The sequence below is a fragment of the Triturus cristatus genome, chromosome 3_1 (assembly GCF_964204655.1).
Source record: "Triturus cristatus chromosome 3_1, aTriCri1.1, whole genome shotgun sequence".
NCBI lineage: Eukaryota > Metazoa > Chordata > Amphibia > Caudata > Salamandridae > Triturus > Triturus cristatus.
Window position 1 is genome coordinate 232,699,057 of NC_140583.1, and position 27,567 is coordinate 232,726,623.

Sequence of the window (27,567 nt, forward strand, 5' to 3'; positions counted from 1 at the left end):
GTGATAAGTTGCTTCAGTCCTATGTTGGTGAGGTTCTAGAAGGGCAATATTGTTGGGGTCATCGCAGTTTTCCAGGTGGAAGTTTAGGTACTGTAAATTCTTTGCTTTCTGAATTAGAATATTATACTGTTTTTGAATAAGAAGATCTATATCTTAATTCCGCTAACTATGCTGATATATTCTGTTGCCATCACTAAGGACACCATTTCCTACATAGAATAGGTTAACAGCATCCCCATTTTAATTATAACCAATGGGAACATTGTCCAACTCCCCCTCCAGAAAGTTCCAAAAAGCGAAAAGATAAATAACTTAATTCACAGGATATAACGCTTCAGACTCCCTGTCATATTATTTTAAATTAACTCCAACACCACAAAAGAAATATATGCTTACATAGAATAAGCTTATATATACTACTAGTTTTGTTAACCAGTTGGCCCTTAAAGGTTATGATTATTGGAGTCCTCGCAGTTTCATGGCATGGAAAACTTATTTCGAGCCTGCTTAATTCCCACACAAATTATTTTTCTGAAGGAAGCAATCCAACAGACTACTTGTTTGGGACTGTATAAAATGAAAAAAATCTATGTCTGACAATTCCCTCTGTTGCCCGTTTTGATAATTGCCAGATTTTAAAAAATTACACTGAAGAAAAATTTAATAACGTGGTGCAAATTGGTACATTTAATTCTTCACTTTCGAGTCCTGATGGGTGGTTAATGTAGTTAATAGACATAAATGGTTGTCATACTCATTTTCTCAATTCCACATCTGAGTTTAGATTAAGTAGACCTGATCGCCGATACTCTCAGTCAAAACATTATGGTGTTGTTACCTCCTATTTGGTAGGAAAGTTATGTCAACAATAGATAGAACATTTTTCTCTCCTGTCCGAAGACATGAATTTATCATATTTTTTTATTTTAGGTCCCAAATCCCCACGTTCTAAAAGATTTATATATGCTACTTATAATGAAATATGGAAATTATCCCAAGTAGAAGCTGATACACGTTTGAGACCAATAGACCAATATAATTAGGACAGAGTGCTAGCTGTTGTTGATAGTAGTATTACATCTCCGCCATCTTGTATTTACATTTTAAACAACATTGTATCATTTGTTATTGATATTGTGCAGAATGATATGTCCTCTGTAATTGATATTGTGCAAAATGACGTGTCAACGCTGTATCATGTGAAAAGTCAGCTTAGATCTATTTTGCAGTTTAGCTGCATACTTCAAGCTCTTAAAAATGGGTGCATTCCATGGCATTACTTGAATTGTACTGATTTGTTTTCACCTTTTAATCTAACACGTAACAGCAATTGATAACCACGAAAGACGTAACCTATTCATTGCTGCATTTAGAAACATTATAACAACTCCCATATACAATAGCTGAAATGCCTTTGGCTGTGTGATTTATACACAAAGGTATTTCACAGCCTATATCGACTTCTCATTTCACAGCCTGTATGAAATATTTTCCTATAGATAGATACAAACCACTATGTAGCAGTTATATACATGAAGTATGGTCACTCTCCTTTGCTTATCATTGTGAACGTGGTGACATGTTTTCAATCCAGGGAGGACCTGGCCTGGGAGTTCGTGCTGGACTGTTCCCATTGGGCATAGGGTCAAGACTGATTTGCATATGGCTGGTTTCAAACTGGAATTGTATCGTGAGCAAAACAAACAATGGATTTAGGCCCAGATCTCCGTACAGGGTGAATGTGTGACATAGTTCTGCATTCTGTCCATCAATTGTTCTTTTTGCATTTGTCACCCCGAGTGGGACGGGTATGCCCAGACGTGGGTCCCATGCTCTCCATGCCACTGGAGTCAAGCTAACCTGGTGGATGAGGGGTGAAATCCCGAAACCGGTCCTAGGATGCTTGTTTCCAGTCCAGGGGGGACCTGGCCTGGCAGTTCAGGCTGGACAGTTCCCATTGGGCACATGGTCAAGACTGATGTGCATATGGCTGGGTTCAAACTGGAATGGCAAGGGGAGCAAAAAAACAATGGATTTAGGCTCAGATCTGTGTGCTGGGGTGAATGTATGACATTGTTCTGCATTCTGTCCATCAATTGTTCTTTTTGCATTGTTCTTTTTGTATTTGTCTATGCGCATCAAGCTCTCATGCTGATGCGCACAGTTGAAGTATTTGTAGTGCTCTCTATTCCCATTCTGTCTTCATGCTGATAAACACAGCTATCATAATTGATGGAGTATCAGATCCCAGTCAAGAATACATGCCAATGGTCACGGCTCTTACGCCTGTTTAACTTCACTAAGTGCACTCACCTGTCACACTGATGTGCACAGCTTTAACATAACAAGCATTTGTAATGCAATAGGTCTCGCATTTACGGGAGTTTGAGCTATTGACATTGTAAATGACAATGCCTTTTATTTATGTTTTGGTTTTTAAAACATAAAATAAAAGGCATTGTCATTTACAATGCCAATAGCTTCCTCGCGTAAATGCGAGACCTGTTGCATTTTCAATGCTTGTTAGATGAGCTTCAAAGACTTTTGAATGGAAGCATTAAAAGAAAACCTCTCATAACTGTACCAACAAATAGGTCCTTTTTCTCACCATGCACATGGCATGCATGATTAGAAGCTGTGTAGAAATAGCGCTTCGCGGTACTGTGGTAAACACTAATGTACTGGAATCTTTATTTGAATCCCTTTCGGAGCAGTCAGTAAAAGTGGCAAATATAATTGAAAAATTGAGCAGTTAACATGCACCTTTTGGTTTCACTTTTCCAAAATTATACTACATAAAATCCTACTGAGCAACGTGCTGGGGGTTACTCACTTGGTGCACATGGGGTCTAAGTTTATACTTTTTGACAGTGCTGTTTTAAATCACCAGTCCGGCCCTGGACGTGTTCCAGAGTTGAGTCAATGACAAAGAAGTGGTCCAAATGCTACGTTCAGAAGGGGGAGGGTGTGGCTTAACGGCCAGTGCAGCCGACTTGAGAGATCCAGGCTTAAGTCTCGTCGTGTGCTCAACATCCTGTGATTCTGGGCAAATCACTTCCCCTGCCTACGGACAGCGCCTACAGACCCTCACGGGTTATTAGCGGCGCTATACAAATCCAAGTATTATATTATATTATAGTATAATTATTAAGAAGAGAAAGAGGCAGTCAAAAGACGAGTCTCAAATGTTCAAGCAAAATGGAAAAAGTGGCCTAGAAGGAGACTGGATAAAAGGGGGGGAAGGAGTGGCCCGAACGCTACTCTTAAAAGCTGATGAAACACAACTAGTAGAAATGGACAAAGTATTGACTATATGCAGCCGTTCCAGGCGTTCTGAATTTCGGGTACCGACGGGAATCTCTGTACGCAATTACGAGTTTGCAGACCAAGAATGACTTGGCATACTTCTGCATGGAAGGCTGCATGTTTAAAGCTACAGATCAAATTTTTAATGAAACTGCACTACAGCAACAGCACCGGCCCCGATATAATATTAATGGCCGCCGAGCAGCACGGTAGCAGCAGAAAGCCTTTTAGGCTCTTATGCAATACGTAGCTAAATTAATTATTTGCAGGGAAAGGATCCCATACCCCCGGCAGCCTCCGAGGGATCAGTGAGAGCCGGACTGCGGAGGCGCTCATTAGCGACCCTCAAATGTCAGACACCGGGAGGAAAGAAGAGGCCTGACAGGGAAGGAGACACAGCGACACAGAGATCTGGAAGGGAGGGGGCGCGAGAAAGACAGGGACAGCGAGGTACAATGATGGAAGAGGTGGCGACGGAGCAGGCACAAAGAGGGGAGAGGGCGCGAGGTAGACGGGGACTGCAGGTTAGACAGGGACAGCGAGGTACAATGATGGAAGAGGTGGTGACGCGAGAAAGGGAGCGGGCACAAAGAGGGGAGAGGGCGCGAGGTAGACGGGGACCACAGGTTAGAGATAGGAAATGATGGAAGGCTCGTGAGAGAGAGCAGGATAGAATGGGGAGAGCGGGAGAGACAAAGAGCAGTAAATTCAGACATAAGCGAAGAGAGAGAGAGAGAGAGAGAGCAGTAAATACAGACATAAGCAAAGGGAATGGGGTCGTAAGTGAGACAGAGGCGTAGGAAAAGGAGGGGAGCCAGGTAGAGAACAAAGGCGTATTACGAAGAAAACAAGACAAGCTCGGCTTCTAAAGTGGTCCGGACGCGAGCGAGCGCCCGCCGCGCGAAAGTGAAAGCAAATTTGTCACGGCGAGACGCGGCGGAGCGTGGTGCGCTCGGTAGGCGGGGGCGGGTTAGCGCATTCCAGGCGGGGGAGCGACCCTTTGAAGTATGATGCCGAGGGCGCCAGTGGGCTGAAGCGCTTCCCCAAACGGATTGCATGGCGGCACGATGCACGTGATTGTGCACGTGCTCGCCATGCAATCCACTTTTGGGAGCACTTTGAAATGCCCCTCTTACTAGAGTCTCGCATAGCGATTGAGTAAACGCAATAGCTAGGCGAGACCTAAAAACTAAGAGTGCAGTGGAGGTGAAGAAGTGTTTAAACTCTAGACGTATGCGAGTGGGACTTATACAAGTGCACTTTCTGTTCTGTATTTGTGGCTGCAGTTTCATTTTGCTTGGCCGCTTGTGAATTTCTCATGCAGAAAATTACTGTGCCCCACTTCTTTCTTAATTCCACAGGTGAGCCTCCATTCTCCTGATTGAAATGGAAGAGGGTTTTGGGGAATTATGCTCACGTTTGTGACACATCTCTCACTGCAGAGAGAATTTCTTCCTTGCTCATGCATTGCTTGGGTTCGGAAGGTCAGGAAGTCTTTGAACATCTTCCTGAGCTTGCGGACAGTGATTCTTCTAGTTCAAATGAATTTGAAATTTGCATTATGAAATTGACTTGCATTATCTCGCTAAGGTGAGCCCTGCTCTTGAACGGTGCCACTGTGGTAGGAGAATTCATAGGCAGGATGAGTCAGTAGAGCAATATATCACTGTATTACATAAATTGGCTTCTACTTGCAGCTTTGGGGTGGATTGGAAGAACAATTAAGGGATCAGTTCATGTTAGGCTGTATGCTGACAAAGCCAGAGAGAGATTGTGGCAAAAGACAACCCTTCATTTCTAGAGGTTCTTATGAGAGTTCAAATGCATGAACATTCAAAAGCTTGTGTTGATGTGATACGTAAAGATGTTTAGTTGGAAAAGTAGGATGGTGACTGGTCAAGGTGGTGTATGGCAAATCTACAAAAACTAAGTTCAGCGTGAACACTGCGCCAAAGTCTTCCAATCTTAAGGGTTTCCGGGGCAAATGCTTCAGGTGTGGTAGCAGGGGTCATATGGCTAATTGCAAAGACTGTCCTGGCTGGAAGGTTATGTGCAACATTTGTGGAAAGAAACCTGCAGTTAACATCATTCCTTGAGCCTTCGTCATCCATCTGTGGTAGGCGTGTGACCCACTTTTACAAGCTCAGCTTCAGCTTGTTGACCCAGGCCCAGCAAAAACGCTGGCATGCCCGTGTGTTGAAGCACCTTTTCTCTGAGCCTCAGCCTCCCAGATCCTGAATTTGCCACCTTTTCATCTTCTGTCAGAACCCTCACCCCCAGACTCCCCCCGTTGCAATCCATCCACGTTCTCTCTTGGATGTATATTGACATAATATAAAGATGTATATGCCGATGCTAAGATAAAATGCTGACTTTTAAAGTACAAAAGGCATGATTGGAGAGATGTATTGCAGCAATTCATGTGAGTGACTTCAATGCCCATTGATAAGGTCATCATTATAAACGTACAAATACGCGTGAAAGTGATCACGATTCAATCACACTGCTCTCCCTGGCCTTGCACCTGTTCTCAGCTTGCTTTTCACAGTTCTCCGCAGGGACTCTGTTTGCATTTGTTCTTTTCCTTTGCAGGTGCTCAGCCTCAGTCCTCGGTCTGCAGAATCAGCTGGAAGCAAGGACACATACACTGCAGCCTGCTCCCGCAAAGCCAGGTTCTTTTGATCATGTGAGCGCCCTGCACTGCCTCGCTAAGCCAATTATTGTCTTTTTCGTATTCAGTCGTGTTCTTTCAACTAAATCACATAGGTTGCAAATTGAAAATATTTATAAGCAAACTGTGCATTTTCTGTGCATGGGCAGAAAGCTGAGCTTTTTTATATAGTCTAACAGAGAAGCTCATGAAATCACAAGGCGTCCCTACAGAACCCCAGAGGTAGGATACCTTTCTGTGTTTTTTTATTTATGTATTTGTTTTTATTGTCTTCTAAAAAGTGCTGGCTCATGACCACCGGCTATTTTTTAGCACTTGCAAATCTATCACCCTTCTAGATGATGCACTCTCTGAAGCGATAAAATGATCAAATGTTTAATTTTGTAATCAAGTTCAGTCATTGAAAGGCGGACACTGCTCTCTTGCTCCCTGCCTCCACTTACAAGGGAGCAGGAAGGTTTCTTTGAATGAGCTTGCCTTCAGTTTATTCTGTAATATTGAAAGATTTGACTGACCCCTCATCTCTAGTCTGAAACCATTCCAGTACTGGGCACCCAACACCTGGAAGGATCATCCCCAATGTGTCTTACAATTCCATGTGGCCGAAGCAAGCAGGTCTGTCTCCCTCGATCCAAGGGGCATATTTATGGGATAGTGGCACAGTGCAGCGCAGCAAGTCACTTTGCTGCGCTGCACTGCTGCACTGGGAAAGGGCAATAAAGCGTTGTATTTAGGCATACAACGCATTTCTGACATTTCCCCCTGCGCTGTCGCCATTTTGACAGCCTAGCGTCCACGCAGACACCCTTGCACCTTGGTGCAAGGGTGCCTGTGTTGTAGGCAGGATTGATTTTGTGCAGAAAGGGGCATCTTCCTGCACGAAAACAATCCTTAGAGGCTCTGTTTACCAGGTTTTGTAAATCTGGGAATGTATCAAAAACCACGGGAGTTGGGTGGGAACATCCACCGCAGCACCCATGGAATGCCTTCCTTGCGTAGAGTAATGCAACGCTGCGACTTGCGCTGTGTTGCAGTACTCCATATTTTTGAAGCCATTCAAAGTCAAGCAAAGTGGCTTTGCGTGGCTATAATAACATGATTTCGAGGTTTGCGTTGGTCATGTAGCATCTTGCATGGTGCAAGCATGATGCCAAGCTGTCATAAATATGCCCCTACATTTGCAGCTGGTTGTGGAGATTATGAAAAATGAATAGCATTTTCGCTTATATCGAGCCATTGAGCTGAAGATTCTACAGAGACGTTTGAACTTTATTCTCTGTGCCACCTTTACCCCGCCTAAGTATCTGAGTGCCAGAGAGATGACTTATTAAAGCTGAGGCCAAGTCAGGCTGCATGATTTTGCAGTCTCAAATTTCAAAATCTCTTTATTTACAGCTTCTGTAGAAGCTATAATATAAGGTTTTTCCAATCTCAGTAGTATCACAACTCTGGTGAATGTGATGCGGTACATTAACTGAAGCAGCAATATGATCCTTCTCAGCTCAAGCTTATAATTTTTTATTACTGTCTTGATTTGGTGATTATAGGGTAGTTTAATATCGAATGATTCTCCAAGGATTTTTAGTACTTGAGACAGGCTTGAGATAGCACCCAGTTCCGCTGGCCAATGAAAAGGCAATCACATGTGGAGTCTATGACAATAAGGGTTTCTGCCTTTGAGACACTCATGCAGAGTTAGGTATCCTACTTCTAATAGTATACAAATCAGCAGTAATGTTTAGACATCAATGACTTTCATTGCTCATTAGGACATATTGCTATATGTTGTCTGAATGCATTTGAAACTATAGATTGTACTGTGGGATAACCTGCATGGATGTAAGTACACCACAATATTAGAGTTAGCAGAAGTGACATCAAATCCCTTTGTGCTCAGAGAAAGTGGCATCAGATGACATTTGGCAGCCTTGAACCGTCACAGGAAGAGATATTATATGATCTTAACCCTGATGACATCACAATAATTGACACTGCTCAATTTCTATAAGAACAGAAAAACCTATAGAGCAATGTCCAGTCCCGCTGAAAGCTGCAGAAACAGTGGTCAGCAAGATACTGTTTATCATCTGTTCTTGCAACTGATTTTGCTACCTCTGAGGCCACGGATTTGGTGTGGCCTAAAGAGACAAGCTGGGGTGGCAGCTTTGACCCATACATTATGTAGATGATAACCCAGTCAGTTGTCCCATATGAATGTTGAATAATGTGTAGATAGGGACTATAGATGTGGAACCCCTCAAGAAAAGTGTTTCACAGATGATGAACCAATTCTGATGTGTTGGCTGTTGTTTGATGAGGAGCCATCGAGGGAGGTTCTGTTGATTCTAGGCTAGCTTCCCAATCACTCCTGTAGTGTTTTGTGACCTACCGTGTCATAAGCAGCACACAGGTCAACTAGTATGCGAATTTCAGGATGCCCTAAATCTAGTGATGAGAGCAGTTATTCCCTATTTGTCACTACTGTGGCTTCTGTTGTGCAGAATGTAGCGTGATTCAGCAGATTCTTGCAACTGCGAGGCTACCTCACCTTCATGGTCTTCCTAATGAAGGAACGATTTGACTTAGGTCTGGAGGCATCTGGTTCCAGTAGAGTGACTGAAGATTTTTTTTAACAGAGAAGTGATAGCGGCATGCTTTAGCCATTGTGAACTATTTCTTGATGGAGTGACAGATTTTTCATTTCAGCTTATTGAAGCTTGAGCATTGAAGAAAGAGGGGTCATTTTGTGATGTCTTGTCTGCCTCAGTGCATACCACACAAGCACGGAAGCATAAGCTGATGGTTACTTTCTTCATGAGCTCTGATCTGTTCAGGCAGTGGCCAGTCCTTCTGTCATGATAGTAAATCCGACAAGATATTTAAGGACCCCTTTTCCACCCAAAACAAAGACATGATTTGCTGTTATCTCTCTATCTCTCTCTCTTGCTTTGCCTCTCTCTCTCCATTACAGTTGCATGCACACACACATACAAACACTCACGCACGCATGCACGCACGCACACATATATTTACTCGATCTTCCTATTCCACCTAGGGCAGAATTGTTGACATAGTTCTGCTTCATGCACATCATGTGAAAAAAGTGCAGTAATTTCAGTGGTATTTCCCCTACTATTCACATCACTGTATCTATGCTGTTCCATTCACTCTCTGGACAGCACACAAAGCAAAGACTGGCCTTGGTATGTCATGGATGACCCTTACTACTGACCTAGCTCTTCAGGTGTCCAAGGGTAGAAAGCAGGCCCTGGTCTTAAGGGTGTGCTCAGGAAAATGCGTATGGCTTGCTAGTGGGAGCTCCTAAAACGAAGGGGCTCTGTAGCAGAAAGAGAAGGCATGGTGGGCTGGAGTCAGCCATGCCTCTTTGGGTGTTTATGGAGGGAGGGTGGGAGACAAGTGGTGAGGATATATTTTATTCACCCATTATTAACTCTGACACTGAGGGATGCAGTCAAATGTCATCTGTGTGTTCTGGCACAAAGGGGCCCTCATCATTAGCTGACTGCATAAATGAATATACAAGAGTCACAAAGGATCTGATGAAAAGTCATCCTTTGTGCCAGGATCACCCCCATTTTTTGACTGATACTGGTGGCAACTGACTCTGAATGAGCCATGGGCTCTGCTAGACAGGCCCAGGGCCAGTGCTCTGATTAAAAAGTATATCGTAATAAGGTGTCATTACAATTGGTGCTGACAACCTACCTGTAAGTCATTAGTATAGGGTAGGGCATGTAGGTTTAGAGGCTCAGCAGATGTAATTCACTTATGTGCACTGCTGTGTGCACTGCTGTCGTTTTAAAAGTCAGCCCTACTTTGCAAGCTGCTTTTAAAATGAAATTACATGCAAACTTGATACTTCCAAAGTATTAAACTACCTTATTTCTACATACAAATCACCCCTAAGGTCTACCCTAGGTGGTCCCAGGGTAGGGTGGCATGTAAAAACAAGCAGGGATATTTTAAATGCTGTTTTATATGCACTGGTGAGGGAAAAACTACCAATTTCATTTTCCCCATTGTAGCATTTTATCTCCATAGACTAGCATAGGACTACTTGAATAAAGTATAGCTATTAACAAGAGTGAGCTAAAATAATATTTCAAGGACTTAAAAGATTGGTAATGATAGATCCAACAACTTGCCACTGTTGAATTCATCATAACTAGTACAGTATAAGTTATAGAACTTTCTTTTCTGTGAGCCAAAATCCGGCCGTCTAGCAGCCTCTCCTGATTGGCCACTCTGGACAGACTGAGGCAAACTGCTGTGATGTGGTGACAAGTGGCCTGCATAGAGACAGCAGTTATCTGATGGGGGGAGATCTTTAGCTGCAGAGAACAGGCCAAGAAGGGTGCTGGGTAAACTAACTGGTCTTCAAAGAGAGCAGGGCAGTAAGGATACAAGCCAGGCCTGCCCCCTCTTCCTGAACCCCCGCAGCCAGATGAGAGCCCCAGGAATGGAATTTGCAGGAGGTCTGGAAGGGGAGTGTTAAGGGAAAGCAGCCACACCAGTAAGCTGGCTTAGCCAGATACTAACCCCAATGATAATGTTTCACCATTTTGGATTAGAAAGTACAGTACAGTACTGTCATACTTTTAGGATGCACCCTGTACCCCATTGGTCAGGCGTGCCTCCCCTGTATGTCACCCCAGAACACTGAATTTCAGGATCGCCCCACTAAAAGCACCGTAGCTCAAGACTTTCAGGAGTTGACAGGGGGCTCCCGCTGAACCAAACCAACGAAGTGCTGAAAATCTGGCCTGCTGGAGAGGGCCACTGGACAGCGAGAGAAAATCCTCCAGAAAAGTGAGAAGGTAAAATTTGGACTGTGGCCACCCGCTTAGTATATCCGACAAGGGCTCCATCGTGGTCGGCCTCAAACTTTGACTTTGTTCCAGTCAAGCACAATCAGATGTCCCAAATTGGCGCTATCATTTTTTCAGCACTAGAAAATGTTTATTCTTTAAAAATTCATATCTCTGGTCACCCTACATTGGATCTTTGTCATTTTGGTATTATTCTCATCATAAAAATATTTCCTATTTTTATTAATTGGTTGTGGATTTTTATTGTGTGTTGTGTCTTACTTATTTAATGTATTGGTGTTTTTAAATGCTTTACACACCTGTCTCCTAAGTTAGGCCTGTCTGGTCATCGCCAGCTATCAAGGATTTAGCATGGTATCACTTTATTGAGACCTTTTTTGGACCTTGTATTGTGTTGGTGGCCTTTTCGCTAGTGGTAGGTGCATTCTTACTCCTACTAATAATCCACCTTCCAACAGGATCCTTCTTAAAGAGACTTGGAAATGACAACTTCTGCGTAACTCTGCCGCAAATCCTACAGCAATTTCATTTCATTCAAAGGGCTGCTGAAATATCTTGTGATTTCCATCTAATTAGGTAATTTCTGGTGTCAAAATTATTACACCAGAGCATCTGTACTATGCTTAAATATGACCAGAAAAAGCACCTGACCCACCTTTGAAAGGCATGTTTGCACGTGTCTTGAGGTACAGCTTCTTGCCCCTCAGTGGCCGCTCCTTTCTGATGTTGATCCCCAACGTGTTACAGCGGTTCTTTTTGCAATTCAGGCATATTCCTTTCTCAAAATTGTGGATGTCATTGCACCAGTAGGCCATGCTCTGCTTGTCATCGTGCAGCAAGGAGTCGATGTAGAGGTGCACAGAGCGCTCGTGCGCGCACTTCACTGTTGCTGCAATTCCTGCAAAGAAAGGCAGTGGTTACCATGTTTTCATCATCCAGCACACCTACGTTTGTACAATCTATCACATGCAGTACATACATCATATGGTCGAGGTGCTTCACTGGGATGACAGTTTGAAATATTAACTAAAGAAAAGGGCATTATCAGGCAGTTAATGCCTTGGCTAGTGGAGTGAATGGCCTATAGTACAAAAAGGACTGATGGCCCAGGAAAGCTATCGGACAAGCATTTTATTTGTATTTCCTCTTAGACAAGATTGCTCATATGGTGACATTGATGTTAATTAATTTTAGCGGATAAACAAAAGAACATATCTAAAGCTAAAGTAGGACACAGTATGGTCTACCTGGGGAGAGGCCCAATTTGTTGATGGGGGGTTTAAAAGTGAGACTTCTTAACAATTCTGTTTACCTGTGTCCTTCTTTTGTTTTGAGTTCTCATGACCTAATCGCTTATATCTGATATGCCACAGTATTTGTGTCTTGCTCATTTACTGCATGTAACTAAATAAATTAAAGGATGAATGCATCAAGAAACACATATTTTGGTAATTAAAAGATACCATTAAAAGTCAAAAAGTCCACTTGAGTGGAGAAAGAGGTGCCTGTGGACAACAGCAGCTCTCTGTGCCACAGGACTCAAGCTCCACCCCACCGACGAGGCCCAAATAACCCAAAACCAGCCTGGAGTTGCTTGTGTTGCTGCTCAGTGGAGAACTGGCACTACGGGCTGTCCCGTTTCTTTTGCATTAGCTTAAGTCCACTGTGCATAAGACTGGTAGCTGTCTGAAGTGGAATAGTGGGCAAAAAGCACGATGGACGGGATTACGGCCCAGAATAGTTACCAGTGGCTGTGATTAATTCAAACAATCCATCTATCTCTTTTTTGTTTTCTTCAAAAGAAGCTTCCTCATCTTCCACCCATGTGTGTGATGGGAGCCTCTGTCAGGAGGCAGACCTTAAAGGGCGTGCTGTCTCAAGGCGTGTTTTACTTTTCCACTCCTCAGTGGTTAATTTGTAAAAATATAAGTTCCAGGGCTCTTGTCAGGAGGCAGCATTCCCCAAGCCCATATCTCCTGTTAACTGTGCCTAAAACAGAACCAACTACTAACCATGAAAGTGTGGAGATGATGTTGTGTAATGGCCAGAGCTGCCGACTTCAGAGCTGGGGAACCAGGTTCAAGTCTTGGCGTCGACTCAACATCATGTGATTCTGGGAAAATCACTTAAGCTTCCCGTGCCTACCATAAATGAATGTGTCCTTAACAGGTACTCATGAAAATCACCTGTGTTGATGATTAAGTGCCGGTGCTCAGCACTGGAAACCACTGGCTCAAATTAAGCACTGCCACTCCTAATTGAGAAGTGATGATGGACATTTCTATGACTGTGCTCATGCAATGCAATAGCATGCTCCTAAATGCAGTTATGGGTTCTACGGAGGGCTTTAAGGCTGTTAGAACATTCCGCCCCTAGAGGGCAAAATGTTCTAATTAGTAAAACCAAAGGCCTTTCGGAGCCCAAAGTGGTTTAAATCCCCTCAGGCTCTGAGAGGCCTTTGTTCTCAGCAACAGCTGTGAATGAAAAAAACATTGGAATGTTGCCCTCCGGGCTTCTACTGGCCATTAGAAGCACGGAGCACTCGATTGTCTTCAATGGAGTGGTCAACATTCCAATGTTCTAATAGAAGTGAGAGGTTTTTTTTACCTTCATTTAGTGTGTGATTTGTTGATCCTCAGAAAATTTGAGAACTAAAGTAATTTGATTCTCTGGTAGCAAATGAAATGTTTTAATGCAACATCTATTACAGGATGCCAGGCACGAAACCCTGAAAAGTGACATAAGGAGTAAAAGGGGGTTGAGGATCATCATCAGTCCTATAGAGCATGTGGCCGGGTCTTAGAGTGGCTACTGCCTTCAAATACAAATGTATATGAATTTGAGTCCACAGATGTCCAAACTTGCGGATAGAGCTGCACATTCTTTGAATTATTAGAATTTTTGTAAAATCTTAAAATAAATAAAACAAAAAAATACATTTCACAGTGCGCAAGACAAAGCTAAAATTCTGTGGGCACAGTGTACCTAGGAGCAGGTGCCCTGTGCCTAGAGGCCACTGTGCACAGCCAATGACCAGGCACAGCTAGTTTGATGAAACAAAGGCTGGTGCATGCTCAGGACCTAGTGCATACTGTGTGCTGCTATAGGACATGTGTAGTTGGTTCAGTGACATGGGCACTGCTGCATAGCCTGCACTAAGACTCATTTGCCGAACTGAAGGCAGGAGAGATTGGGCACACAGGAAGTTTGGCGTAGAAACTGGCCAGAAGCTCTGTGTCATGTGGGTTGGATGAACAGGAGATTGACCACAGAACCTGGTCTCAGATCAGGCCCTACATCAATATCTGCTGTGCATGGCCAAAGGCCGTGTGAAACCTAGAAGGTTAGGGTCAGGGCTGGGCTGAAGGTCAATTTCTGCAGCCAACCACCAATGCACATGGCTGAACTGAAAGATGGATGTTGGAAATGATCATCTTTTGTGTGGTGTTCCCCCAGATGTTTGCCTTCATTTGCTGAACCCAATTCTGCTGGCCATAGGACTCTGCACACTTTACTCCTGCTAACCAATAGTAGCGTGCTTATACTCTCCTCTCTAAACATGTTAAACTTGGCATACCGCTGATTGGCACATTTAATTTACTTGCATGTCCCACATATGGTAGTACCTGTTACCAGGGCCTGTAAATTAAATGCTACTAGTGGGGTGCAGCACGCCACCCACTAAATTATTACGGTAAACATGTCTCTATACCTGCCATTACAGCCCGGGTGTGCAGTTGTAAAGTGACAGTTTGGCCTGACCAAAAGTACCTTTTACCAGGCCTAAACCTTCCTTTTTAGCACTTATACATCACTACTAAGGTAGGCTCTAAATGCCCATAGGGCAGGGTGCACAGTAGGTAAAAAGTAGGACATGTATATTTAATGTTTTACAAATGCTGGCAGTGAAAAAATTCCAAAGGCTTTTTTCACTGTAGCAAAGATGGCCATGCCATAGGTTATTACTGGTTTGCACTATAACATTTCATAAGTGCTAATTTCAGTTCGAGAATAGGTAGAAAAATGGTTCAAGGGCCCAGTTTGATAGAGATTTGAAATCCAACTCAATGTTCAAGTTGGATTTTATATTACTATTTTTGAAATGTCACTTTTAGTAAGTTGACATTTTTCCACCTAAAACACAAAAGGCTTTCCTTGAAGTGTCCAGCTCTCACCTGACCCCGGTGGCTCCTACTGCTCCCATACAATAGACAATGTTGAAAAAGTCCTCTCCACAGGATAACAGGGTGGCCAGGGGGCTGTCCCCTTCCCCATACTGAGCTTCAAAATATGCCTACCTTCTCAATGGCAGAAGATGCTCACACCTAGGCCTGCCTGCCCTTTGTCAGTCTAGTCTGGATGATACCAAACTCAGTAGTGGAACTGGCCCGAACTGGTTAAGGGGGTGGACAACCCGTAGGCTGGCACCGGGCATAAAAGTGGACCCCGCAGACGTCTCCTCAGAACACTCATGGGCCTGTGAAACTCAGAAAGTCTGCCCTGCTGTCTGAAACATGAAGAAAGACTGGACCTGGTTCCCTTGAACCCAGGACCCCAGACGTGACTCCTAGGGTCAGTTGGCTGAACTCCTGTTTGAGTTACAGGGACACAACAAGCTTGCAGAGGCCCTTTCCCTACAACTGCCCAGCTAACCAGTATTAATTGGACCTGCCAGGGTCCTGCTGCTGGCCTTTGTTGGAGTGAATCCTAACCCCCACAAGTGGTTCCCCCAGGTCGTGGACCCTTGACTGCTGTTAGAGTGTACTACTCCTGTCTCCAAACAGCAAGAGGTGAGACAACTGTTTGCCAACTTTCTGGCATGAGAACTGACGGAGACCAGGATCTCCATCTAAGCAGCAGCCGACGGCGTCGAATTGTCTGTATGCCTCAGTTTGCTTGTTTGCCCAACTAAAGGAGATCTGTCTCAGAAAAGTGTCTTTATCTCCAAACATAGAGGGCTTTTATCAGGCCCAACAACAAGGAGCATCCAGTTGATGTTAGGCCTTCATGGGCAAAGACTCTAAACTTTGTCCACTCAAGGCTTTCCAGTCTTTGTCAACGACCACATAGGGGCACTGCTCGTCAGCAACCTGCTGTCATCGAGCCCGGCTTCAGACCCAGCTTGTCTCGCCAATAAATCATCGACAACCACTTTTTTCTCCATAAAGGTTTCGAATTAAGGGACTAAATAATCCACCAGAATGACCCTGATGCTTTTATCCGACCTGTGTTCCATGGTGATCGGCCTTAACTTTTCACTTTTTCCCAGTCTAGCATGACCAGATAACTGCGGATGGCACTTTGTGTTTTTTGGTGTTATTTGTAAAGCAAACTTTAAAAACCAATATCTCTGGCTCTCCCTATTTTTGTGATTATAATGTCATTTTATTTAGTTAAACTGTACTCTAGTTTTCTAAATTGGTTTGGGATTTTTCTAGTGTTGTATTTTCACTTTTATTACTGTTTGAGTGCTTCATAAATACTTTACACATTTCCTCTAAATTAAGCCTGACAAAGCACTAAGCACAGGTCTTAATTAGTGACTTTTGTAGGTCACCCTGATTCGGTTTGTGATAGTTTTTTGCGGTTGGTTCTTATCATCCTTAGCTCATACTCCAATTTACACCGGGGAACTGTGGAAACAGAATTAGTCCAGATGTAGCAGATGTGAGAATCTGTGTTTTGAAATAGTTCACTGGAGAGACATAATCCATAACAGTTATGGGTGACTTCAAGGCCTCCCGAGTCCTGGATTTGTATTGCAGAAAACATGTGAGCAATATTGATGAAAGCTGGAATATTTTTGAGGGTCAATTAAAACAAATTAATGCTTCACTGTTATTCCTCTTTGAATGACTTCACGTTGATCTCTCAATGGTACACTAAGCAGTGATATGTCACCAGCAGTTACCAAGTGATGGGCTACATTGCAATAACTCACTGAGAACATATTGACCTGGACTCAGGACTTGGCTAAAATAAGTCTTTTAAAATTTGTAGGCTTTTGACGTGAAAATTGCCCTATGATTATTGGATTTTTATGGTGGATATGGCAGCTCGTTTGTGTTTCTCAACAGAGCAATTAGTGGAGTGCATGGTACAGACATATGCATCATTTCGTGCAACAAAAAACACTTACCCCTAATATTTTGTAACTGTTGTAACTGTTGGGCAGTTACATGTCAAATGTAAGAAGTCATTAATGCTGATGAGCATTGCTTGCAGATACAATTCACCTTAACATTTAACTTAGACATGTGTTTAGAGGTAAGATGGAAGCAATGTAGATGCTTAAATTGTATCAGTTTATGTCCATTATTGACTGGGGGTTGTTGACCCTGTGCACAGTATTTGTAGCAACACTTGGCCATCAGGTTAGTGCCTCTACTATATTATTGGCCGCACTCTGTTGGCCCATGTGCAAATATATGGTACTGATCCCTTTGGGTTTTTCCTCATGGTTCATTTAGTCAGGACCTCATAATACCCAAGGGATTGTGGGAGTGTGTGCCACGGTGCTTGACCTGCGTTCCTAAGCCTTTTTAGTACAATAGCAGGGCTTGTGGAGTGCCACCATCCCTCTCTTTATATGTCTGAACGGATATACATTTCTGCCTTGGAAACAGATCACAAAAGTTAGTCACATCAAATGTTTGTAGAATTTGCTTTGATCTATTTTCAAATTTGGATGACCTATAAATGGGGACCGTAAAGAATATAGCTGCTGAAAGCCTGCTAGTTGTGGCAGGTCCCGTCGTGCGAGACATGTAGAATGTACTGTGTTTGTGTTCCCTTCAGGTCTGCACAGCGCACACCATGCATGGAATCTGATTCAATCAATCTCCGTTCTGTCATTCAATGTTTACAGCAAGGCTGATGATGAAACCAGAAAGTTGCATAGTAGACTTGTGCTGCAGGACAAAACGTCAGGACATTTAGGACCCTTGCCCTGCCCATTAGCATACCAAGGATCTCTCAAGGAATCTTAACATATCCACCTGTCCACCACAGTTTCAAAAATACCCATGCCAATTTGATAAAATAAATTATGGTTGAAAGGAATTGGTATGTTCATATTCTGTTAATACTACAATTTTTATTATATAAATATATAAATTCATCCTATCTTACATGTAGGTTAAGTTGATCGACCTGCCTATTTTTGTTATAAGTAGTCTAGTGCACTGCTATTGTTCTCATTTCACCCAGGCCTCTACAAATGTTGATTCCTGGGTATTTCACCCATTCTGGTTCACTCTGCAGAGGAAATTCACATTCCATTTGTTTCTTAATGTTAGCGGGTGAAAATATTTCTGATTTCCCCCAGTTGACTCGTTACACAGAACATTCCCTGAACTCGATCACTTTCCAAATAATGGGCTGAATGTAACTTGAGGGATTTTGCACATATATACTAATATCATCTGCATATACACGACAATTACCTGATGTCCTTGTAACTTATGCAATATTTGTAAAGTGTATAAAATATATAATTCCCTCAACAGGGACGCTGGTGGCTCTATGGCTAAATTTAAATGAGAGGAGACAGTGGGAAGTCCTATCCGACGCCGCGTCCTACCATCATACTCTGGTACTTGTCCATTTACTTGGACGTGTGTAATAGGTGCAGCATAAAGCAGTCTAATTAGTATTATGAAGATGTAACCGACCACACATCTTTGCAGCACTTCCAATATGAAAGGCCATTCCAAGGAGTCAAAGGCCTTTTCAGCATCACGTAAAAGTGCTGGTGCTAATAGGGTTGGATCGATATGACGGAGAATCACTGCGAGCCCTCAAAGGTTGTGAAGAGTAGATTGTTGAAGTATGAAACCCAGCTGATCTGGTAACAGCATGTACGGTGTCCGTGGCACCAGTCTACTAGCTACGTTTTTACGTAGAATCTTTAAAAGCATATTTTTGAGTGCTAGTGATCTATTTGAAAAGCAGTCTCCTGGTCTTTTGCCAGTTTTAATGGTGTCATTATGACAGTTTTTCTAACAGTAGGGGGAAGTGTTCCGGATTAAAGAGATATTATGTTCCTACTGAATGATGAGGCACCAGCAGGTCCAAGCATTCGTGAGTGAGATGTGGTTTTGTCTTGCCCATTTGGACCACTAAGGACCAAAGCTAGGATTGCATTACAGAGCATGTCATCATCTCTAAATCCTGGGCCTAGGAGTGCAGGCTCTTGATCAGCCATTTCCCTAAATTAATGAATCACATTTGGAATCTCAAATAGTGTGGCATTAGCATCCATTAGTCCATAGTTTGATTCTAAGTCTAGTAGTTTATGGATCGTCAGATGCTAGTGGGTGTTTAGTTTTAGTTAGTAATAAGTTCTGGTAGATAATGTAGGTAGTTTTCAATTTTATTCTTGCTTTAATCAAGATTTCTCATTGGGATAAACGTTATGGACTGTTCCATAGAACCTCTTGTGTAGCACCTATAAAGTTTAAAGTAATTGCAAGAGGGAAACTCAATATAATGGTTCTCATAGTCTGAGTCCGGTGCCTTGTCCAACATGGCTGTTAACCGGCTCTCCATTTTGAAAGAAAAATTAAAGGTGGCAACATCTTGAAACCAGTGCTGAAGAGAAAAATATGATGGCTATTACTTAGTCTGGTTTTGTCAGGTGATATCCACTCCCACCGACTGTTTTGTTCTTGCTTCCTTAGCATTAAGAGCTGCGTTGAATGTTGCCCAGTGTTAACCATTATCATACAGGATTCTGTTGTGCTGATCAAGATTTGGCATAGTCAAAATTAGTGTAATGGGTAGTTCAACTCGGGATTATTGTTGATGATTCAACTCATAAATACAGACCTGAATATTGGTAAATTTTAAGCGTGGTTCTTGTTGTCTTGCCACTTTCAATCTATTCTAATGAAACGCTTCTATTTGTTCCAACATCCCAAGAATTTTATTAAACTCTTCATGTAAAATATTTTGATTGATGATTACAAATTGGAAGTTGTTAAACAAATAAATACATAGGCATGATCTTAGACTTCTTTGCATCATAGGCAAAGCATGTGGAGACTAGTGCATCAGCCATGAAAGTTCATTAGATGTGTAATTTTTCTTTTTGTGATAATACAATGCCACACTTATAGATTTTAAGGCTTACATTATAAAAACCTAAACATATGAGCCTGAATCTTTTGTTTAGATGTGCATGAGAAGGTATTTAAAGTGAAGAATTAGGCATTACATTTTTTAGTGTAACATCAGTCATTACAGGTGCAAGTGTTTGGGTTTCAATTTGATCCTGTATCATTTAAATTGTAGATATTATGTTCCATAATTTTGTTCTAGATGCCAATTTTTAATACACAATGTAATTCCCATTTGTGGTAGTTAAGAACGTTTTTTAAACATGCAGTTACTGACGTTTGCACACTTTCGCTTTCTCATTTAACTCCAGAGTTAATGTCTCCAGCCCAATGGGTGAAGTTATCATTTAAAAAATCTAATTGCCTCTTTAGTGCTTCTTCTGACTTGGCTTACATGAGAAACACGTGCCACTAGATAACTTAATGCATAGTAGATTTTACCTTTTGTATCTTTAGTTATACATACTTTCTTAAAAGAGTATGGCACAGTACTGCTCAAGCACCGTAAGTATAATAAGTGTAAGGCCTCTCTTCAGTATTTGCACCCCCTAAGATTTTTATGTTATCTTTTTTGAGTGCCTCGATTGGTATTATAATAAAACTTTTTAAACTGCCATGTCGATTTGGCATGAAAACCTCCTTGCCAAGACTTAAACTCCCCTTTCATTACATATAAGGCACCCTCAAGGTAGGTCCTAGGTAGCCCATAGGGCACGGTGCATTGTAATGAAAAGGTTGCCCATGTACATTTAGGTTGTACATGTCTTAGCAGTAACAAACTCCTACATTCGTTTCTCACTACTGTGAAGCCTCTCCCTATCATAGGATAATATTGGAGACTCCGTATTACACTGAATAAGCTGTAATTTCCAATTGTCATGTTTGATGTCTTTGGAACTGTAATGTAAACCCCTATCTAATGGTAAAATTAGGTTGTGGATTACAATTTTGAAAATGCCACTTTCAGAAAGTTGGAATTTGTCTGCCCTTAGCTCTTTTGGGCCTGCAGCCTGTCTTGGTGCACATGACTGGGTGTAACTGGCAGGCTTTGTGAATTTCTCACAGACAGTGACATAATAGAGGGATTAGATGTGCTTGAATGGGTCATCTACTGGCAGGATCGGGGGTGGAGCTGAGCACAGCCCCACTTGCATCTGAATAGGGAGTGCTCTGTCTTCACACAAATGACCTATCACCTAGACATTGTCACTGCAGCCAACTTGGGCTGGGGAGTCAGGAAATTCCATGCACTTCAAAGTCACTGTTTAGAAGCTTCTCCCACCTTCCAGAAGGAGGGCACCAGGGTATAAAAATAGGACCTCAGACACCAACTCTTCAGTTCAATTTTTCCTGGACCGCTGGAAGGAATCTCAGAGGATTGCTTGATGCTGTGACCTGCTCTGCACTAGACAAGACTGCTTTGATGTACCTGGAAGAACTACTTTGCTGTCTGGAGCCTGCCTTGAATCCTCAGAGGCAAGCCCTGCTGTTGAGCCCTGCATCTTCACTTGAACCCAGGACTACCAGAGTGACTCCAAGAGGTATTCACCAGCCTCCTGATCAGAGCCACAGGGGCACAAACAGCTCACACCAACTTGAACCCACACCTGGACCCTGTCTGAATGAGTCCTGAACCCTCCCATGTGGTGTCCCACCAGTCCTGGGCCCTTGGTTGTGGTCCTGCAGTCGCCCAGATGACCAAATCTCTAAACTGTGGACTTTTTACCCAACTACTGTTCTGAGAACCAGGAGGAGACAGGGACCAACCTGCTCGCCTACCTGCCCGAGGTACACCGTTGGTCGGATTGCCTTTGCGGCATCTCCCACTATGATCTTCTTCGCAGCGGCAAAAACTGTTCAGCGGTCTTTCGCCAAATGGGTATCTGCCATTGTGGAACTCTGGCTACAGCCCACTGTCTCATCCAGGTGGAGGTTTTCGACTTCCAAAAAAGAGACTAAGGGACTAATTTATATCGTGGCAGAAGGGTTAATCTGTCACAATCGTGACGGATATCCTGTCGGCCACAATAGAAATACTATTATATCCTATGGGATTTATATTTTAACGGAAGGGATATCTGTCAGTGTTGTAACAGAATAACCCATCTTCCAAGATCTAAATCAGGTCCTAAGTCTGAATGTAGAATTCTTTCCCGTGATTTCGGCCCAAGGCTGTCCAATGATGATGCTCCCTTCAGCAGGCCCTACCTGAGCCTGGCCCGCTGAATTTGACATTTTCAGATCATTTTTCTCAGAATTTCTTCTGAGTTCGAAGGTAAGCACTGACCAGGCCCAATCCACTTTTTTTTTATCCGAGCAGGGTTCCTTCGTGGTCCGCCATATTTTTCGATTTTGACCCGGTCTTGCAGTTGGCGCTTTGATCTTTTAGGCACTAGTTTTCACTAAAAACTTTAAACTCTGGTTCTACCACTTGTATTTTTGCTGTTTTGGTATCACATAATTTATTGAATTTGACTCTATTTTTCTATATTTGTATGGGATTGATCTTGTTTTGTGTTTTCACTTTATTATTGTTTGTGTGCTGCATAAATACTTTACACATTGCCTCTAACTTAAACCGGACTGCTTTTGGGCCGAGCAACCCTGGGGTTAAGCACTGGTTAATTTTGGGCCTGCTTATTTTTCACACTGATAAGAATTGTGTTTACTGCTTGAGTAGGGTTTCACTGCCCTCAAATAGCAACCCAAATTTCCTACAATAATCTGTTACCCTTGTCCTTCATCAAATTTCTCTTTGGGCACACTCTCCCACCCCTACTCACCTATGTCAATGCCTCCCTCACTCAAGACATCTTTCCAGAAGCTTTCAAGGGTTCTATACTGTCTCTTGGCATCTTTAAGCTGTACATGGAGCCACTTGGTGCTCTACTCACAGATAACAGCAACAAGATTTACCAATGCGGTGATGACACACAACTCTATTTTAAATCCTCCTCTGCTTCGGACAGCCAGTGCCTCAAACAATGTCTTCACATCATTAAGACCATGTTGCCAAGCATCTACCTTGCATTTTGGAAATGTAGTATTAGTATGCTGTAGTGTTGGAGGTCGCTGTTACTATCAAGCTGGCAGTGGATCAGCAGAGTGAGATAGCCCTGATTCTCCTGGATCTATCTGCAACTTTTGACACTGTCTCACACCCTTTTCTACTACAGCGCCTTGGCGACATAGATGTGATCAGCCCAGCACTAATCTGGTTGAGTTTCTTTCTTAAAGACAGGTACCAATCCATGTGGATGGCTCCATTCTCTTCCGAACTAAAGCCATTGGGCTGCACTGCAGCGTGAGTTACCAGCACCGTGTCACCAATGTCCATTGCACCTGTTCCACCTACGACGTAGCACTGCACTGAGGAATCAACTCAGCACCTGCTTCGCACCTGTGAAATCGATGCAACACCTGCTTTGCTGCTATCGCATGAACGCAGCGGGTTTTCGACGCATTGTTCCTCGATGCCGACTTTTCATCGACACCGCAGTAAGGAACCGAGGCCTCGTGTCCAGAAACCAACGCATCACCTGACCTGTCAATAAGAAACCGATGCATCACCTGTCCTGCCAGTAAGGAACCAGTGCATCACCTCCTCTGTGTAGTAAAAAACCAACGTATCGCTTTGCTTTTCTGGTGCATCACCTCCCCTGCGCCTTGAATATTCTTTGATGTTGATGCATCTTATGTACTTTGTGCTAAAAACGAACTCATCCATTGATTTCTATAGACTAACCTTGCTTAATTATTTCTAAGTTATATTTTGACTTGTATATGCTACATTTTTGTTATTTCGGTATTTTTTCAGATAAATATTGGCTAGTTTTCTAAAATGGTGTGGACTCCTTTTGTAATGTTTTTACTGAGCTACTGTGTGTGTGTAGAAATACTTTAGACATTGCCTCTGAGACAAGCCTGTCTTCTCGTGCCAAGCTACCAAGGGGGTGAGCAGGGGTTATCTTAGCTGTGTGACTCCCTTACCCTGACTAGAGTGAATGTTGCTATTTATACAGGGTACAAACCACTGACAACTAGAGACCCCATTTCTAACAGATACCATTTGTATTCTTTAGTGCTGGGCTGGTTATTATACTGCATTTTAAATCATTTTTTATAAAATGAGTTTCAATACTTTTCTCATCCTTATTGTTAAAAGAGCAGTTTACACTCTCTTTTGAATGTTATTGCCAAGTGCTGATGAAAGGTGAGGTTTTTCAATTGTGACTATCAAATATAGGCTTCCATGGCAGACCTGTTCTGCATAGCCAAATGAACTGTAAGTGTTTGCACAGATTATACATGAGGTTATATTTCATCATGACGCTTTGTCACACAGTGCCTCGTAGTTACTCTTGATTTCGAGTTTCTCATTTAGTAAAATCAGTTGTCTAATTATGTTAGTACACTCTCAACCTTCTAACGTAGTTCATGTTTTAGTAAAAAAATTAGGAACGTGTCATTGTCCAATGAAGTGGATTTTGATAGCAAAACTTGGTTTTGATTTGGAGCGTTTGAATTAATGTAGACATTTAATTATGATTTCTCAAGAAGTAGCTCTCCTTTTATTACATTTTGTTTTTGGTTGCAAGTCATTAAAAAAGATGAGTGAGTACAAATGCATCTGGATTGCTGGGGGGTATCTGACAGTCCCATGAACTCCAACATTCCCTAAATTGAAGGTACTTGAGAAGTCAGCTGTGCCCTCACCAGGTTGGCTCCGGTGGGGGGGTTAAAGTCAGCTGTGCCCTCACCGGGTTGGCTCTGGCGTGGGTTAAAGTCAGCTGGCTCTGTGCCCTCACCGGGCTGGCTCCGGCATGGGTCAAAATTAGCTGTGCCCTCACCAGGCTGGCTCCAGCATGGGTTAAAGTCAGCTGTGCCCTCACCGGGCTGGCTCCGGTGTGGGTTAAAGTCAGCTGTGCCCTCACCGGGCTGGCTCCGGTGTGGGTCAAAGTGAGCTGTGCCCTCACCGGGCTGGCTCCGGCGTGGGTTAAAGTCAGCTGTGCCCTCACCGGGCTGGCTCCGGCGTGGGTCAAAGTCAGCTGTGCCCTCACCGGGCTGGCTCTGGCGTGGGTCAAAGTCAGCTGTGCCCTCACCAGGCTGGCTCCGGCGTAGGTCAAAGCCAGCTGTGCCCTCACGGGCTAGCTCTGGCGTGGGTTCAGGTGAGCTGTGCCCTCACCGGGCGGGCTCCGGCATGCGTTAAAGCCATCCGTGCCCACTCCGGGCTGGCTCCAGCGTTGGTTAAATTCAGCTGTGCCCACAGCGGGCTGGCTCCGGCGTGGGTTAAAGTCAGCTGTGCCCACACCAAGATGGCTCCAGCGTGGGTTAAAGTCAGCTGTGCCCACTCCGGGCTGGCTTCGTCGTGGGTTAAAGTCAGCTGTGCTCTCCCCGGGCTGGCTCCGGTGTGGGTTAAAGTCAACTGTGCCCTCACTGGGATGGCTCCGGCGTAGGTTAAAGTCCGCTGTGCCCTCACTGGGCTGGCTCAAGCATGGGTTAAAGTCAGCTGTGCCCACTCCGGAGCCAGCCAGGTGTGGGCACAGTCAGCTGTGCCCACTCCGGGCTGGCTTTGGCATGGGTTAAAGTCAGCTGTGCCCTCACCGGGCTGGCACCAGCGTGGGTTAAAGTCAGCTGTGCCCACTCTGGGCACAGCTGACTTTAACCCACGCTGGAGCCAGCCCGGTGTGGGCACAGTCAGCTGTGCCACTCTGGGCTGGCTCCGGCGTGGGTTAAAGTCAGCTGTGCCCTCCCCAGGCTGGCTCCGGCGTGGGTTAAAGTCAGCTGTGCCGTACCCAGGATGGCTCCAGCGTGGGTTAAAGTCAACTGTGCCCTCCCCTGGATAGCTCCGGCGTGGGTTAAAGTCAGCTGTGCCCTCACCAGGCTGGCTCCGGCGTGGGTCAAAGCCAGCTGTGCCCTCACTGGGCTGGCTCTGGCGTGGGTCAAAGTCAGCTGTGCCCTCACCGGGCTGGCTCCGGCGTGGGTTAAAGTCAGCTGTGCCTTCCCCAGGATGGCTCCGGCATGGGTTAAAGTCAGCTGTGCCCTCACCGGGCTGGCTCCGGTGTGGGTTAAAGTCAGCTGTGCCCTCACCGGGCTGGCTCCGGCGTGGGTTAAAGTCAGCTGTGCCCTCACTGGGCTGGCTCCGGTGTGGGTTAAAGTCAGCTGTGCCCTCACCGGGCTGGCATCGGCGTGGGTTAAAGTCAGCTGTGCCCACTCCGGGCTGGCTGCGGCGTGGGTTAAAGTCAGCTGTGCCCTCACTGGGCTGGCTCCGGTGTGGGTTAAAGTCAGCTGTGCCCTCACCGGGCTGGCTCCGGCGTGGGTTAAAGTCAGCTGTGCCTTCCCCAGGATGGCTCCGGCGTGGGTTAAAGTCAGCTGGTCCTGTGGTTAGGCCTCCCCTCTGCTCTGCAGTGCTTTCACTGGGTGATTGTAATCGTGCATACTTTTTGAGTCCATAAATGTTTACTAGGAAGGTAGCAGTTTATTCAGGTGATGGAGTTCTTCAAATTAGTTACTTACTGTCACATCAAAGCAGAACCGTCAAGTGTATAACTTGCTGACGCTTCTTACATGTATTTTAAATCATGGTGACAGTTTCACTAGGGAGACATTAGGCTGAACAAGCCTTAATGGTAACACGAGCACCGAGGCCGTGGTTACAAACCTCTTTTATTAAGCACATGTGCTTTCCGAACAAGCAAGTAAAAAAAAAAATTCTCAAAGTAGCAGCCCATTCCGTTAAATAATAGCACTGTTTTGCCACGCATATGTGGTGCACTGGGAACACAGGATAACATGCGCATTAGTCATGCAGATGTTCAACCCTTGGCTTTTAATGACAGATGTTTCTTGATACTCATCTTAATGGTACTCAGGCCGCCCAACCCAGAGCAAGGAAATACTGAGTGAACCTGCCAATATCTAAACCTGTGACCAGGGGGTGGATGCATCAGTGCACTGAGCCTCCACACCCAGCTCGGAGGAGGGGTCGCACTTTGCTTGGACCTGGCACTGGGGCTAGTTGTTGTGGCGCGCACATTTATGAGCTCATCTCTAATCAGCCTCAGACAGCGCGTCTCTGGAGAGTGTTAATCTGACTCAAAATACAATGTGCTTTAGCCTGCCTAGCTGTGACCTAGACGAGGGCCTCCCTCTCAGCTTTCCAGGGCCGCGCTGCTCTGAGCTCATGTCGCCGGAAGCAGTCGAGCGAGTCTGCGAGGCACCGAGCTGATCATAATTCAATTATGAACGTCTTCCAGGCGGCTTTATCTATTTTCTGCAATTTTAGCTAGAGTCTGATAAATAAAATCCTTTGAACAACTTTTTTTATGCTTTGCAGCAGTTAACTTAGAGTTTATAGGTGCTGAAATGGGTGTAATTTCTGAAGTTTATGTGTTTCCCTGGTCTTCATTGCTTGATTTTGCTCGAGAGGAAGTGTCACTCCTAGTCTTTGAAATGTCACTCATAATTGCACTGAAATTAGGAAAATGTCACACATCGCAATCTAAAACCTTGGCAGCTATGGATTGACATTGATTGGTAAAAAAGTAGGCTAATTATTGGGGTATGAATATTTAGATAAGCTTTGTGACAGGGGTGTGCCTGGGTATTTAGCAGTAACGGT

At 44.0% G+C, this 27,567-nt stretch overlaps 1 protein-coding gene across 2 annotated transcripts in view; it reads right to left on the minus strand.

Annotated features, from left to right (window-relative positions):
• Window positions 1-27,567, minus strand: part of LIPC (lipase C, hepatic type) — a 756,670-nt gene that overhangs the window by 167,192 nt on the left and 561,911 nt on the right. For both annotated transcript variants that reach the window (XM_085643754.1, XM_085643755.1), the window contains one exon: window positions 11,483-11,725. In XM_085643754.1, the coding sequence (XP_085499880.1) occupies window positions 11,483-11,725 (243 nt within the window). The remainder of the gene's footprint in view (window positions 1-11,482; window positions 11,726-27,567) is intronic.